Source organism: Raphanus sativus, chromosome 3 (genome assembly GCF_000801105.2).
Source record: "Raphanus sativus cultivar WK10039 chromosome 3, ASM80110v3, whole genome shotgun sequence".
In the NCBI taxonomy this organism is placed as follows: domain Eukaryota; kingdom Viridiplantae; phylum Streptophyta; class Magnoliopsida; order Brassicales; family Brassicaceae; genus Raphanus; species Raphanus sativus.
This window is the reverse complement of record NC_079513.1, coordinates 1,380,701-1,397,822: the sequence shown is the minus strand read 5'-3', so window position 1 is coordinate 1,397,822 and position 17,122 is coordinate 1,380,701. Positions and strand designations below refer to the sequence as shown.

The following is a 17,122-nucleotide window of genomic DNA, read 5'->3' as shown; positions in this document are numbered from 1 at the left end:
GTTTTTACGGATCCAGGGCAATGGATATAGAATGATTACATCTAGGCACGCGGAATATGCGGGTTTTTGGATCATCACCATTTGACCATTGCTTTGACCACTCTCTTTCCCTCTTTTTCATCTTTTTTTTTACTCTCCTCCTTACCCGAAATGTATTAAAATATTATATTTAACAATTCGATTTATTAACTCTAAACATTACCCTAGGGGTTGCTTTCAATTGGATAAAGACATATAAGCTCAACCGCTCCCTAGGTTTTATACATTTTAAACTTACTTACTCGATAGAGATACCTTTGCGTTGTTAATTAACTTGGAAACTATAAACTATTCCTCCCCAGCTGTTTGCATCTCAGAGTACTTACCGTAAACTGCTTGGCTATTAAAATTTATAAGATCGTAAACACTACACTTGGGCCTTATAGAAAAATATCGAAATATAAATTGGGCTCAGAAATCAAAACATAATCTTCCAACCATCCCACCATATAACATATCATGGGCCCAGTTAATGTATATATTAAAAAAAACTGTCAATCATATCCACATTAGGCAAGCTCCTAAACTGCTAGTGGGCTTTAAATAAGGCCTATAACCATGTCCATCCTACAGTTAGTGTTCAAAACTTCAATTCCTATTATTTACCAACACACTGAGGAACAAGACATGATGGAGAAAAGGACGGCGTAACGTCGGGTTCTAGCACCAGTCTGTCATGGTATGGCGTGGCAGAACGAAAATGGCGGGATACGTAAACTCCCATCATGCAAAAGCAAGGAGCCACGCACGGACAGAAGAAGAAAAATAAAATAGCATTAAATGAATATTAGCCTGCAAACACATTTAATGCACACCACGAGAGACATAAACGGACCAGATCCATCCAAAGTCCAACCACATACTTACTCATATCCTAGTTCGCGTTAGCAAACCACAGCATCTGAAGGTGCGTGCGGCTCACTCTCGCTACATGAGTTTTACAATTTTTATATAATAATAATAATAAAAATGACACCCAAAAGGAAGGGGGCTTCCAACCCCAGTCAATACCCGAACCACCAGCTCCTCCACCGTGATCAGACCAAACCCGACGTGGTCCCAACCACGGTGACAAAGGAGTTGGACTTCGCCACCCACGCGGTTCGTTCTTGACTCGACACCCCCTTCCCAAACTTAAACTAAAAAAAACCCAAAGTACAACACACATAGTTAAAATTCACAATTCAACAAAAAGAATACAAACAAACACACGCTCAACGGTACACCTTGAGCCTTAGCTTTCGCACTGAAGAGCGTCTCGGATCTTCTGAACGGTGCATGATATTAGGTTATTAACCGTCTCCACTGACTCAACAGTGAGTTTTGCCGTCGGGAGATTGTTCACAAGGATTTGGAACGCCACCGTCAAGAGTGACCCACCACCGACCGGTCTCTGCTCAACGTCTCCGGAGCCACCGTCAGGGAGAACAACGAAACCGGAAGGAAGTAGAGCCACGTAGGATGAATCTCCACCGTTCATCACAACATTCATGGCTGGAATATCAACTGGCGCGTATACCACGAGCGCTCCAGATGCGTCAATGCATGTCTCCTGTAGAATTAGCATACTGCTTTGGTTCGTGTTCATTGGCTGCCAAACATGCAGAAAAATATTAGAGTTACGCAATAGTCCTTCACTCAAGTGTTTATTTACGATAATTGGCAACACTGACCAAAACAGTAACGCTTTAGGGTGAAAATGATGAACAAGTCAAAATAACTTTTCAGATAACCAAAGCAAAAAGAAGACGTGAAAAGTCAAAAATACAGTAAAGTTCAAAACTGTCCTATTAATTTTGACTTTTAAAAAACCCTTACAAAAAGCTGTGACGCTTTTGTTTTCTACACACAAGTATAAAAATAGAACCACTCATATTATAAAGTCATCGTGTGTTAGAACCAAATTACTAAATTGTCCTTTCTCTATCTACTCTTTTGTCCAGTACACCACCACCACAATCAGGGACAAATGCGTCACTATCACCTAATCCACACTCCCCATACCTATCAGTTCCACACATCACTGAACCAATAACACATACCAGACTAGTTAACCGGAAACTCTATTCAATTATTTGAATAAGCCATCAGACTGGACCGGTAGTGCTAAACGAAGACTAACTAACCGGTAAAAATAAACCGGGAGAGTGTAGTATGGTAAAACAAAACTTACATTGGAACGGAGAAGAGAAACGGAGTTGCCTTGATCTTGACCTTTGGCAATGTGGGCCATCTCCTGCATGGGACCACCGTTGGATAGAATATCCCATTCACATCTCATCCGTTCGTTCCGCAAGAAGTCAAACAGACGTTGTGGCGAAGCCGGAAGCCACACAGACGTTGCAGCACTCAGAACAATACCAGAATCGTCGACACTCTTACGGGTCATAACTCGAACGTCCGGATCCACATTTTCGACGGTGAGCTTGCTCCAACTGTGGACAGATGGCGCAGAGATGCCCGAGCAGAAGTTCACCGTCATACGTTGAGCTAACTTCAGCATGCTTTTACGACCACCAGGCGTTATTGCTGTGTTTTGCATACGTCAAAAAGTTTTGTAAGTACAGATTTAAAACATTTTTAAAAGTATTAATATGTTGATAAGTGCGTGGGTTGGGAAACGGACATGAGTTATCGTGAGATGTAACGGACGAGGACATGAGGATGGCCAGACACTCGCACTGTCTCTGAAGTGTAGCGACCCATCTTTGCGAGCCAAAACCAAGACCTGACCGAAGCAATGGCCGATACAGGTGGTGGATTTGGTTCTCGTCGTATTCTGCATGCTCCACCCACGTGACCTGCGCAAACCAGAAACCAATCTTGGTTTAGCAATAAACAATAGAACTAACCAAACCGGCCCGAAGAGATATAAAACACCATATAATCCAACCAATTGTAAGATGAGATGAGAAGACAAAATTCGAAGAAAATAGTACAAATGAAATAAATATATGAAATAATACATACGGGAGATACGAGGCAGCATAGAAGATTGGAATAGAAATAGGAAAATTAGTACAAGATTTATATAAACGATGATTAGAAGGGCATTATTTTGTACATGCATATGAAATTAATGTGTTCTTTTCAAAATGCGCACAAAATAACTTTGGACGGATGCTTCATAGAATAGAGAGCAAAAATAAATAAATTATAAGAAGGATATCGATTTTTGGAGACAAACACAGTTGTCGAAAACTTGAAATCTAATCCAGAGAATCCGACAGATAGAGAAGCATCCGGATCCATAAAATAATTTTCAGCAATCTCGGAAGGTTCGGGGATCAGAATTCGAGGAAGAAAAAGCCTATTCTATACAAAATCTTTTATTTTTTCTGACATAAAATCATACTCTATGAACTATTCAAAATAAAAACGTCCGAACATAAAAAATGACGGTAAACCCAAAAAGAAAAAAGAAAAATACTTCTTTGAAAAGAAAGTTGAGAGTGACAGTGAAGTGGGTGCAGCGAGTAATGGCTAAAAAACAAGACTCATTGATGCATGAGCTTCTTCTTCGTCTAGTGATCACTCAATTTAAAACCTAGAGATCCTAACTTTTTCTTCATTTCCGTCGAATTTTTCAAACCCCAATAACAAAACATTTCTTAGAAAAAGATTCGGAATGTGTTTACGTGATTAATTATCATTATGATTATAATTAAAAAAAAAAGTTAATTACCTTAGAGTATCCATTGGACATATCTTGCACTAAGCAGCCTGATGGTAATCGCCGGACCATGCCCGCAGATCCGCCGGAGTTATCCCGGACGGTATCAATTGAAACGTCCACCACCGCCCACACGCCTTCCGCGTGCTGTTTGCAGAACCGAAGGAAATTCACGTTGCGAACAGGAACCAACGGAGACAATACTTGTAGCTCCGCATTCATCTATAGCAGTAGTAAACATTCGAACAAAAACCAAAAAATTAAACCGGGACTAAACCGGTATGTGATTTGAGAGAGTTATGTTATAATTACCAGTTGAAGTGCACCGCTTCTTGTCCCGGCCATTCCGCCGGAGATAATGTCGGTGGTTGTGGCTCTTGCAACGTTACACGGAAACATCTCCGTCCACCGGTTCTGTTAAACCAAAATAATAATCATTATTCGTTACTACTAGAGATAAAAATAACAAAATAAAAAAAAATAAAAATGAAATTAACAACTTACGGAGTCCATTAAGGTCTCGACGAGAGCTAAGCTATTGATGATAACCATACCGGACGTTCTAGAAGCTTCAGAAACTAAACCGGTTTGTTTATTCGAGGAGAAAGTTCTCATGTACTCGTCATGGTTAAGCTCATCTCTCTCACCGTCTAAGCTTTTGATCCATAACGGTTCATCACTCTGAGCGAGCTTCACTAGCTCATCCATGGCGGCTAAAGCCAGCTCCAACAAGACAGTTCTCTGATCAATCCCATTAACCACCGTCGGCTGGTGCTGCTGCTGCTGCGGTGGAGGTAAGCCGAAATCAGGAGGGAAAGAGAAGTTTCCGCCGTTGCTGTTGCCGACGGCGAGCTCAAGGGAAGAGCTGTGGTTGTGGTGGTGGCCGAGGAATTTACCGGTGAGGTTACAGACGCGATCTAGCTCGTCTTTCAAGCGAGCGTTTTCGATGCGGAGGTGATGTTCTTCGAGAGAGACGTCGCCGAGCATGGCAGGCCCACCACAGTTGTTGCAGATCGGGTTCCTCATTGCTTCGCGTATGGACATGTTCTCAGCTCTTAGCTTATCGTTCTCTTGCCTCAACAACGCGTTCTCGTGCCGCTCTAGCTGAGTCTGCGTAACGATTTTGATATTAACAAAAGATTTTATTACAAAAAAATAAAACACAAAAGAAGTGTTAAAAGATGTGATATTAGCAAAAGATTTTATAACAAATTTAAAACACAAAAGATTCTAATGTTCAAATCAAAACCTTCATTTGAGTGCGACGATTCTGGAACCAGAACTTGACTTGTCTGGTCTCCAAGCAAAGTCTCTTACTAAGGTCAAGTCTTTGCTTCTCGTCTGGATGTGGACACTCTTTGAACATGCTGTAACCCCAAACTCAGACATTAATTAACTAATAATCAGATCGAACGAAAGAGAGAAAGAGAAAAAGGGATTAAATTAATACGATTCGAGTTCTTGGATTTGTTGAGGAGTGTGTCGGTGGTAACGTTTTTTGCGAGGAGGTTTATCGTCGGCGTCTTGATCTTCGCCGGAGATACCTCCGACGTTATCACTTCCAGATCTGCTCTCATGCTCCTGCTCTTCACGGCTTCTCCTGTTATTAGTCGTACTCCCTTCGAAATTATCGTTATTGTTGTTCCTCATCGATGTTCCTCCTCTCTCCGGTTGCTCCTGTGTTTGTCCCAGTTATCAAAATAAAATTAAATAAATTAGGTTTTTTTTTTGTTCACTATGTATACATGTATTATTAGTAGAGGATACGGCGTCGTACGAGGGCTAGAGAGAGGCCTGAAGAAGAGTAAACAGACTTGGTGTTGATAGGAGGAGTGAAGAGACTCGATGCCGCCGCCACTTGAGCCATAGCACCGCCTGGTACAACGCTCGATGCGTTGCCGTATGTTAAACCGGAAAGGATTCTAGCTCCGGTGGGAGAACCACCGTTGGTCGTATTGTCAAAGAGACTACCGAAGTTCATCAGAAAAATACAGATTTCTTATTAAAGTGCCCAGAGAATAAAGGTAGAGACTTTTCACGCAAGTAGATCGAGAACTGCTCAATAGCAGGATTACAAAAGAGGATGAGGGAGAAGAAACCCAGAAACTTAATGGAGGAGAGAGAAAGAGAACGAAAGCTGGAAAGTTTTCTTATTTTTTTCTATCTTCTTCTTTGCTCTTCGTTCTCAGTCTCTCTCTCTCTCTCTTAGAATTAATGGTTTGATGATGAGAGAGTGATGGGGAAGATGAAGATGGGAAACCCTAATGTTGTGGTGGTAGCTGTTGAGAACAGAAGAAGAGGTTCTCTCTCTCTTCACTCTTGCATGTTGATGATATATTGACTTTCTTTTTCCCCTTTCTGTATTTTTTATTTTTATATTATATAGATTTGTTTTCTTCTTTTATTAATTTTTTTTTCTTTTTTATATTTTAAATGCATTTTTTACAAATTTAGTTAAAGTGTTCTGTTTTTTTTAATAAAGTGAATCTATTAAATCCAGTTCAAATCCAAAAAGACCCACCAAACTGGTCTTAAAAGTGAACTGGCTTTTTATAATTGTCTATGTATATATATTAAAATTAGAAGAAAATTTAATGTAGATCTGTACCAACTAATGACATTATTTATTTATTTACAGATCTTTTCAAATTAATTCTAGATTCCTATTAAAAATAAACTTAAACAAGCACTGTATCAAATTTGAATATGTTATATATGGTTTCAAATCTACTTTAAGATATTTATCTTTTTCTTAGACAATATATCAGGGAAAAAACTAAATTTGGACGATATATTAGATAATAAAGTCACGTTTGTAAGTATTACCATTTTTAAACAGACTATTTTCGAAATTAAATCAAGCCAGACCATTGATTGAACGCTCTTACTCAAATTAAACATATTTATTTATAGATTATGTCTATAGAATGAAACCATGCGTTAGAGGAAAAATAATGTTTTGAAATGAATTAATTGTGGGGAAAAGAGTGAGAAAAACGTTAGAGTGAGATATGTGGACTCTTGAAAACCTTACGAATGCACGAGACTCTTTTACCAGAAGAACTCGGTTGACTTTTTCCTACTTTTAACATTTTCTACCTCACGCGCTTTTTCTGTACTCGCTCTCTTTTCTTATTCGCGGAAAAATATAAACGACTTTTATTTTTTGTTAGAGACTTTTGTCTAGCAACCCCACATATTTCTATGAATCCATTTTTATTATTCGTCGACATGCCCTTTATCTTATGATACTTTGATATACATTACTACACTAGATCATAATAATATAGGCTATAGAATCTTTGGGTTGTGCAAGAATCTATTCTCAAGTAACGACATGAAGAAGTGAGCTTGTGTCAACTAAAAAGACATTCCATAATTAATCTTGCTAAACTTCATTATTGGGCAAAATTGTATCACCTAGATTGTGGAATAATTTGGAAAATTTAATTAAGTACAACAATTATTAGATTTGATGATGGAGAAACTTAGCACGATTTAACCATACTTCCCTGTGCACATTCCATAATTAATCTTGCTAAACTCCATTATTGGGCAAAATTGTATCCCCTCGATTGTGGAATAATTTGGAAAATTTAACTAAGTACAACAATTATTAGATTTTATGAAAAATTCCAAGTTGTAAAGTATGCTAAATGTAAATTGTAATTATTATTTAGCAAATCTGCCAAAGTTAGGGAATTATTTTATTGTGTACCTCCATTAGAAAAAGAACTTTTTCTCAGAACCAACTTACAATTTCAACTCAACCTCAAAACCAACATGTTTTGTCAAAATTTCAAACTCTTCTTATATTTTTGAATTATTCACAAAACTGTCATTTTAATTAATTATTTAACTATTTTAAAATGAGAAAAACCTATTATACCATAAACATTTTTTAGTTACAACAACGTCATTATCATCATTTTTTAATCACTATGAACCACAATTTTTAAACTCTTAAAAGCTCAAAAATTCAATTTTAACCATTTTTTATCTTTCCAAACCAACATATTTTCATTTTCTTTCATCTCCTCTCCTTTTTTATCTAACAACTCTATAACTTCCATTTTTATAAGCTAAACTTTCATATTTTCGAGTTTATTCAGCTGTGAATCGAGAAATGTAAGTTATTTTTCTCATATTTGGAGGACAATGGTCAAAGGTGAAAATGAATTTTACACCTTAAAAGGTAATTATTTACATGGTTTTCGTCATTTTCAGATTTGTATCGCAATAGCAGACTATTTTGTATGTCTTTGCATATGTGTAAACTTACGATGCAGTCTACTTTTCAATGCATAAATTACTTTTGCAATTGACCAAATTTTTTTTTTGTAAATAAGACATCCCTAGAATTTGTCGTCTTAACCTTTGAAAGCAAAATAAGAAAGTAGGTAGACTTACTAAGGAATCTACGTAAAATATGTTAGTTTTTGCATTTAACCGAACTTTGGACAAATTTTGATTGTTCATAGTAGATTTCATCGTAAGTCTACATTATGTAGACTGTTAGGGAAGTCTACAAAAAGTCAGTTTTTCATTTGACTAAAACTTTAATCGTGTTGGATAGATTCATTTTATATCCGACTAAAATGTTATAAGGTTGACCAAAAGAAGGTATAGACTTTATATCCATTCTACTAATCTTAGAAAAAATCGTACACTACTTATGAAGTATTTTATTTTGGTCAAATGCGAAACTAACCGTTGGGAGTAGACTTCAGTGAAGTCTACACATGTGTAGACATCCATATTAATCTATTTGTAGAAAGTCAAATTTTGTCAACTGCAACAACTAACCTATTCTAAAAAAGTTTTTTTAAAAAATAGACCGTAAATGAAGTATACTTTTGAAATTTAAATCATGGTTGAATTCTGGTCAATTGCAAAAAATAACATTTTCAAAATTTAAACTCGAAAAAGCCTATGCGTATAAAATCATAACTTTTTTAAATACAGATAATAACCCGTGAATTTTATAACTGTAAAAAATAACTCAAACCGTAGACATACATAACAGTCTACACATGTAAACTGAAAAGAAAGTTTATTACTATGTAATCTGAATATGAAGTATAAATAGAAAAATCTATAAAAAATGGATTTGTACTGTATTTTCAAGATTTTTTAGTTTGATAATGTGTGTTAGTTAATCCTAATAGTTTTGAACTATTTTTAAAATATATTATTTTATAGTTATGAAATTATCAACATTTGGTTTAACTATGTAGTTAGCTAACAAGTATACGCCTTTGTAAGTCTCCAAATGTATATTGCAACTGAAGTCTATGTTGAAAATTCTATTAAAAGTTCATTTGTGTATTATTCATTATATTTTTCACAATTAAATAGTTTTACAGTGTGTGTTATGAATCTTAATAGTCTTAAATGAATTTTAAAAGTTAGTGTGTTATAATTATTGAATCGACAAATTTCTTGTTTGATTAAGTTGTTAACTATTAAGTGTAGACTTACTTAGAAGTAGTTATCTGTATTTTTATTGTTTAAGGTATACACTTGAGACATATTGTAGAATTTTGTAATTAGTTTTACCCTTGAAACTTCTTGGAAAGATTGTATAAATTTTCTTTTTCTCACATGTGTGTTAGTTGTTGTTTTAGCTTATGGTAATTTTAACTGTTTGGCTGATTAGAGTATTTTCTGCAAAACTGATTGCTAACAAAAATTAATAATGTCATACAAGCGAAACAAAATTAAAAATAAATACGATGTTTATAGATTATGTATCAAAATAATTATTTACAAATGAATATTTGTAATGATAAATTATTACAAAGCAATTTATTTAAAAAATGTAGGATGTTTGATTATTCATAATCTTGATATCTCAAATGAAGTCTTGGAAAAAGGTACCTGCAAAAATACACATGCGCGAGTCAAAGTCTAATTTAATTTATATAGGGAGACAAAAATTGTAACAAGATTAAATTTTACAACAGTGTATACTTCTTTTGAAGTCTATTAAGATTAACAATTTAGAATATATTTTATTGTAAGTCAACTTAGTAGATATTCAAGAAATCTACTATGAATATTTTATTTTTATTTTTATTCTTCATTGTCTTAATCATTTAATATATGATTTATTCAATTTTTTTATTTTTTTAATAGTTATAGTATATGATTTCACATTTTAATTCACAAAGAACTTAATATAAATATTTTTTAAACACTAACTAAAGTAGACTAAAAATGAAGTATAACAGTGAAATAGACTTTATTGCAAGTCTACTAAACTCTAAAGTATAAAACTCAAACCTAAATGTTTGCTTGGTAACCAAAAAAGTCTCAGTTATCGTATCATGTATTTAAATATAGAAAATATAAACTACTAAACACTAATATGCAAATTTAAATCAATAAAAAAAAAGATTCAATATAAAATCTAACTTTTTAAGTCATAACACGTTACAACTTTTTGTTGCTAAACCATAAACATTGTGTAACACATGGTTACTAAATCAATATATGTGCTTTTAAATTTTTCAATTATATAAATTTTAATTTATAAATTTCATATTAAACCCTTATATCGATGATTAATTAAAATTTCCACAAGAACAATTTTTATACATTTTTAAAATTAAATGATTAGATCAAATTAAGATGTAGACTTCTCTACGCATTAGACTTCTCAGGAGTCGTCATATTTGTAGATATCTTTTGTTATGTATAGACTTACGAAAAACATAATTGTAAAATAACTTTTTGATTTTTTGTTTCGTCTTAAGGGTTAGATAAGTTTATTGTCACCCATTTAACTTGATTTTGCATTTGATTGAATATTGAAGCTAGTTTTATGGTTAGAATTAATATTTAGATTGTTTTTGGCAAATCCACATGAAAAAGAGTAAATGTAGCATGAGAGTTAATTTCACGTTCTTATGTCTTTTTGAAACTTTACATTTTTAATAAAACTTTCAAGTTTTCAAAATGCTTCAAATGTAATTATTCTGATGTTATAATTTATTTATCAAATCGTCAATTCAGAAGGTCAATCAACTCGCTTGGATACAGTTAAATGTATAAACAATTACATTTGGTATGAAAAACATACAAACACTGAAACTAATGTTTTGGTGATTGATACATCAGGGTTTAGTGTTTATACAAAGGCAGAATTAATTGAACCGAAAGTATGGATCATCAATATAAGAAAAAGTATAAACTGAAAAAACGTGGGAACTAATTTAAAGGACGGCTAAAGTGGGGGATCATGTTGGGTTTGGTTTGGTTCGGTTTGGCGCACATGGGAATGTCTGGTTCCCAAAGAATAACCGACCACCCAACACAACACAACACACTACGACTTCTATTTATCGTTTCAGGTGACGCACAAGACTTTTCTCTTCCATTTTTTTCAGTCCCTTCTTAACCCAAAAAATGATCACCCTAACTGTCTTACAAATAAGAAATGAAACTGTACGTGACATTGCAACCAATATATTGTTGCTAACGTAACAACATATTCGGGATGCCATATATAGGCATTATTGACCAAAGAAACAAACAAGAAGACTAGACTAGCAATGTTAGAATTAGAATCATTTTGTTCTGAGTTATTTGTGATCAATATTTGATTTTCTGATTGATTAATGGAAGTAAATATTAAACAAAAATTAACAAACCAGAAGACCCCTTTAGAATCAATAATGGCATACACCTTTTGAATATAAAAGACTAGACTTTTCTATCAAGACAATTCCATGATATATATACCACGAGTCATATCAAATTGAATCCTCTAGAGTGCATCCGATGGTTACGTTCAAACAGAAAAACGATCAGCTTTTATTGGACGTTACAGCACCAAAGATCATTTATTGAGAGCAACAAAATATGGTTCAGAAGAGGACTATACCAGCCAATCCCATTATTCCATTAATGGTCCTCTCACCTTCTCTCACATTTTTCTTTTTACCAAAACGTCTCCACACCTGAAGCCAAGTACTGAAAAAGAGAAGTCTTCCTAGTGTGTTTTGTTTCTCACCCAAAATCAATCAAACTTGCATCAATTGTTTTTTTTCTTTTCTAACACTGGATCAATGAAATTGTCAGTAAGTTGGGGTTTTCACTACACAAATGAGCATTTAGGACGTGAACCTAATACACGGCCTCGAGTACAAATGCTACCCTGTATATGCAGAGTCACATGCCTACTTTACTCATGTAGGTCCACACAAGGGTAGACCCCGCACATGAAATCATTGACAGAACAACGTGTGATCAAGAATTAACATTATACGATTGCGATACATTTTGGAAGCAATGTCACGAACACACACAAAAAAGTATATCATCAGGATGGTGTTTTAAGGACAGACATATGGGGGCTGGAGAGAAAGTGACTGTTACCTACAAGTCTGGGAAGACCTTCCTCTTCTCTCTCTCTCTTCTTTTCTTTTTCTTTTTGTTTCTTTCTGTGTGTTCTTTAGTGGGAGTTTGATGGCATTTTCCAGAGAGGTTTGGTAGCAACAAGTATCTTCTCTCTTCCATGGGATTCAGGTTCTTTGTCATGTATGGAAGAAGACCATCTTACAGCATGAGCCATTCTTGCTACTTTGTCTAGCACCTCTGGAGAGTCTCGGATCAAAACCTTTCCTTCTGGACGCAATATTCTGTCCATCTCTACCATCAGATCTACTAGGCTACACCTGTATGCATATTACCCAACTCAGTTTAGGTAAAAGTGGATCAGACAGGAACCTTTTCTTAGCAACCGAGAATGTTTTAGCTTTTAGTTATACCTCGATTTGCTTGAGTCTGGCCGTTTTATCAGAGATTCAATTCCTGATATGTGAATGAAATCATACGTACGAGGATATGTTGAAAAAGGCTCACACCTACAAAACCAATTGAAAAGATTCAGCAATTGTTCAACATAAGATGCTTTGATCCTTGATGTTGGCAACGGCTAAGATGCAAAACAAGAGATGTAGCATGTATCTGAGTCATTCCTTTTGATAAAATAATATAGACAACAAAAGTGACTAACCAATCATGGTAAACACCGATGAGACCTCTGTCGTAAACCACGTCAAGAGTTAAAGGTTTCCGAGCTGGGATCACATTCATAACCCACACAGACTCAGATGCAAGGGTTGCAGCAAATCCTCCAAAGAACGCGTTCATGTCCATGATATTGCGGACAGCTGGAGATTTCAGCTCCAAGTTCAGGGAATCCCTGTAATAAGCAACTCTTCTCGCCCACCTCCTTGCATCTGCTTCAAACACATCAAACCCGTTTTTCATGGCAATGGCTCTAGAAGGAACTTTAGTAAGCCTTTCCGGCCACTTGGGAATAGTTCCCAAAGCATTATCTCCCTTGACGGATGATGGTCTAGTAACACACTTCTTTAATTTATAATACCTGAAACAAAGGAGAATAAAAAAAAAACATTTCACTTTTGCTTTCCATTACAGTTCAATATTCTCATCCACAAAATTATACAACGAGGTCATATTGAGTACTATTCCGAGGAAACTCACCATGCATCACTTGGTGGCTCAGACTCATCACACAACTCAAGCCCGAACTCGTTTTGGCTGGGTAGACATGAATCTCCAATAGGCTTCTTCCAGATGACAGTGTTTCCATCGACAGCAATTAGCTCATAGCACAAAGCTCTAGCCACGGCTTGAAGATCAGCCCATTCTTTGTCTTGTTTAGGCCATTGAACAGGTGGGCCAGAGATTACAAGATAACCTCCAGGGCGCAGTAACCTATCTACTTCGATGAAGTAAGTTGCATCTGCACACAAATCACCAACCACGATAAGAACAAGTTTTGCTACGAGTGGTGACACATAAAAACATATGAAGATTGCCACAACTCTAAGGGACTCACTGTAAGCTGTAAAGGGTATCAAGCATCGGGAACAATGCATAAGGTCAAAGGAGGAAGCAGGAAAGGGGAGTCTACGAGTGCCAAGCATGGCAACAAATGCAGGGACTCCTCTTTCCAAGGCAAACTGAATCTGCGATTTATGTGAGTCTCTTGGAGCAAAGGAGAGAGCTAGAATCCCTTGAGACAGTAGAGTACCTCCAAAACTTGCGACCTGCAAAAGGTTTATAAATAATATTGTAACAAAACACGTGAATAAAAAAAGAAACTATAATAACAATGATGATTATTTCTTACCCCGCATCCCATGTCAAGGGCAGTCCTGAGAACTCCCCCCATAAGAGGAATATACTGAGAAAGCTTTTCAATGTACTGGCCAGCACCACCAGGAAACATGGTGCCACCACCAGGGAAAGTGAAGTATTCACCTTCCCTTTTCATCCATCCTTGGTGCCCTTTCCTGTCTGCTATTTTGTTGTATGGCATGTTTGCATGCCATATCTACAAATCTTAAAACGCTCAGTATAACATTTTATCAAAGAGATATATATATATACCTCTAATTTTTATATAAACATGACAAATCAGTTACTATTCAAACCTAATTTTTAAAATCTCTAATTCACTTAAAATCATCTACAATCTCACTAAATCACTCCAAATCGTCTCAAATACCTTGTGTAGGCTCCGAGGCCAGGGAACAGAGATCTTATAACCAGAAGGAGGAGGAATCAAGCAGAGAGGCGTCTCCTCGGGCAAGGGACAATGTCTCTCCCGATAGAAATTCATCTCTCGACTAAGCTGGCTGTTCCTCCTCGGATCCTCGCAAGGCATGTGAGCAACCGCATCCGCCGGACAATACTCGATCGGCTGCAAATGGTGACCAGACTCAACCAGAGTCACCAGCCGCTGACGTTGCCTCGGATCTGTGGCGGTGGAGAGGAGGAGCGTTTGGCGACCAGAGGCGGCCATGGAATCGCCGAGGGGAGTGAAGAGGAGGATGAAGAAGAGAAGGACGATGCCGAAGAAGGCGGCCGTTACGATGTCGAGGAGACTCCATTGACGCTGATTACGCTTCGACGCAGGTAGCCCCATAGCGCTTAGCTTCTTCACCACTCGAAGGAATCAGATGTAAATCTTATAATTGAAGATCTCAGATTTGTCGGCGATTTTTAAATATTTTATTTATTTAATTTTCTCAGTGTTTTAGTACCTTACTGGAGTCGGGCGGAGGACGGTGGATACGCGCTCTCTAATATTTAATTTTCTTTGGTCCTCGATTTATACTTTTTTGCAGGCTTTTGGACATGACCCTATCATAACTGGGCCTTAAAATGTAGAATTGGGCCTTAAATATATATATTGGTAAATGCTAGTATCGATTGTTTCATACTGGAGATTCAACATTAGCAAATAGTACGAGAAAGTTTACAACAGAGTGTGGGAGTCTGTGAAACCATGCGTTTAGGTTGGGTTTAAAACTAAGAAAACCGCTTACAGTCTTACAGACTTAAAAGTACACTGAACTCAACTAGTTTCTGCTATCATTATCATCTCAGGTTACATTTGCTAGTAGTTCCAGAAACAACGCTTCTTGTTTGTTTGTGAGACTCAGTTCCTCAAATGTTAAGGCACCGTCTTGAAGGCTGAAAGCACGTCGAGGATATGCTCTAATCTGTTTAAATATTCATTCATACCACTCTTATAAGCTTGTTAGCAGCACAAAATAATATAAACTCACATGCATCAAAACCCGAATCTTAAAAGTGAAATACATGAGATTATCGCCTCAATCACTAGGGCTTACCACTCTATATGTGCCTGGTTTGACTAATCCAGCAGCATCTATGAAGTCAAAAAGATACTGCAATTCAACAAAACAGCTGTTAAGGAAGAACTTAAAAAAAATGTCCAGACTTGCGAACTTCAACCTTAAGCTTGTCTGATTTGAGAAAGCGACGACCATGACGGCTGCTATCTGGCATTCTAACAAGTAGAGTGATGCCATCTTCATTTTCGACTGATGGCTCTACGGGAATTGCTGCCTTCTTCGTAACGGAAGATCTCTCAGGTTCCTGCCACAAGTGAGGTACAAGCCAGATTGAATATAGAGATTAATCCGTAGTCATGAAATCAAATGTTAAACACAAACCCCACATTTCATAGCCAATTTGCTTTAAGATTCACTATGATCATATAGAATTCGTTGTTGCCTCAAAACCTTAGGGTTTACTTCAACTTCCAACTAACAGATGAAACGACACAAGATAAGCAGATTACCTCTCCAATGGACCTCTTATCGGGAGATTGCGAGTCCATGGGAGTTCCAGGGAGAAGATTATTATTATGTGAAGTATTTTCTCTAGCAACTCCACTAAAGAGTGCCTTTTCCAGCATTATTGCCTCTTGTAGCTCTTTTGACGGAATGCCACCCCACTAGTACAAGTACAGCAACAAGGTAAGATGAACACATGATCGACTAGAAAGATGCTTAAGTTTTCTCTTGATTTGCTACTATCACTGATAAGAGAAGTCAAACTTTATTTTGAATAATTTACCTCTTCAGGATAAGAAGCTTCATGTCCGTGTTGAGAGCTAATATCAATTGGCTGCTTTTGTTTGATATCTTCACGCTTGTCTAATTGTAACGTAGAGCTCCCGGCCTTCAAAGTACAAATGCTTTAGTTAGCAAAATAAAAACAAATGAAATAAAAAAGAAACTTAGTATATAACTGTCTTCCAAATAAACTGGTGAAAACTGTATGTAATGGGAAGCATCCCAAACTATAACAATGGACCGCATGCGTATATATATTATTCGATAGCTTTCTTACTAGAGGATATGAATTCAGTTTCATACCTTATATCTGCTACTTTCATTTGTATTAGATTGACGCTGGTCCACGGAGTGAGGCATGAGTTCAGCTAGTTGCTCTCGCATTACACTCTCTTGCTCTTCCATCTGAGAGCCATTTGTTGCTAATTAATGTGAGAGACAAACACTTAGATCGGAGCAGATGCAAATATCTATACATACCTCTATTGACATAGAAATTGCACGGGCAATGTCCTCGTCTTCCTTGTTAATAGCCTCTCTCGAAGACAAAACGCTAGATGGAACCTGCATCAATAAATAAATACCAAGAAAATGAAAAAAAAAGGATTAGCTAATTCAAAGAAAGGAGGTAGAAGCTATAACAAGAGTATAATACATTGTGACGACCCTCTTGAAAATCCTGCTTGGAAGCCTCAATAGCAGCTCTAATCATCTCATCTTCTGCATCGTTGCCATAGACAGGCGATTCAGCATCCCTATGTGTTGTTGTTGAACCATAGACTTGAGATCCGTAGGTAGGTGAATGTCTAGCATAACCGTCTCCTCCGAACTCTCCAACTCCAGGAGGACGAATAGTAGGGAAGCCAGTGACTTCTGCCGTGTGAGTGTGAGGTGCTGATGGAGAGGGGCTACTGATTGCAGAGCCACTGAGCTGCCTAAGGAGACTTCTCCTGTAGTTGGGATCAAGAAGCAAAGAGGGCCT

At 36.6% G+C, this 17,122-nt stretch overlaps 3 protein-coding genes across 3 annotated transcripts in view; all 3 read right to left on the bottom strand.

The window, feature by feature from the left end:
- Positions 1-797: 797 nt before the first annotated feature.
- On the bottom strand, positions 798-6,038 carry LOC108846597 (homeobox-leucine zipper protein ANTHOCYANINLESS 2). Its single transcript, XM_018619815.2, has 9 exons — positions 5,490-6,038; positions 5,163-5,389; positions 4,962-5,079; positions 4,217-4,822; positions 4,025-4,126; positions 3,725-3,934; positions 2,666-2,840; positions 2,213-2,568; positions 798-1,630 (listed from the first exon to the last, which is right to left on the bottom strand). Exons 1-9 carry the CDS (start codon positions 5,691-5,693, stop codon positions 1,274-1,276), a joined length of 2,355 nt encoding a protein of 784 aa, XP_018475317.1. The 5' UTR covers positions 5,694-6,038; the 3' UTR covers positions 798-1,273.
- A 5,908-nt stretch (positions 6,039-11,946) lies between these two features.
- Positions 11,947-14,793, bottom strand: LOC108846598 (probable pectin methyltransferase QUA3). Its single transcript, XM_018619816.2, has 7 exons — positions 14,259-14,793; positions 13,881-14,084; positions 13,587-13,797; positions 13,229-13,490; positions 12,735-13,109; positions 12,487-12,582; positions 11,947-12,393 (listed from the first exon to the last, which is right to left on the bottom strand). The coding sequence occupies exons 1-7, from the start codon at positions 14,676-14,678 to the stop codon at positions 12,171-12,173; spliced, it is 1,791 nt and encodes a 596-aa protein (XP_018475318.1). The 5' UTR covers positions 14,679-14,793; the 3' UTR covers positions 11,947-12,170.
- A 172-nt stretch (positions 14,794-14,965) lies between these two features.
- The window catches only part of LOC108846599 (plant UBX domain-containing protein 9), a 34,837-nt gene continuing 32,680 nt past the window's right edge, over positions 14,966-17,122 (bottom strand). Inside the window, exons 4-11 of the mRNA XM_057006051.1 lie at positions 16,796-17,122; positions 16,621-16,704; positions 16,444-16,545; positions 16,142-16,246; positions 15,864-16,019; positions 15,515-15,658; positions 15,391-15,447; positions 14,966-15,258 (exon numbers count right to left, since the gene is read on the bottom strand). Coding sequence (XP_056862031.1) covers positions 15,139-15,258; positions 15,391-15,447; positions 15,515-15,658; positions 15,864-16,019; positions 16,142-16,246; positions 16,444-16,545; positions 16,621-16,704; positions 16,796-17,122 — 1,095 coding nt within the window. The 3' untranslated portion in view covers positions 14,966-15,138. The remainder of the gene's footprint in view (positions 15,259-15,390; positions 15,448-15,514; positions 15,659-15,863; positions 16,020-16,141; positions 16,247-16,443; positions 16,546-16,620; positions 16,705-16,795) is intronic.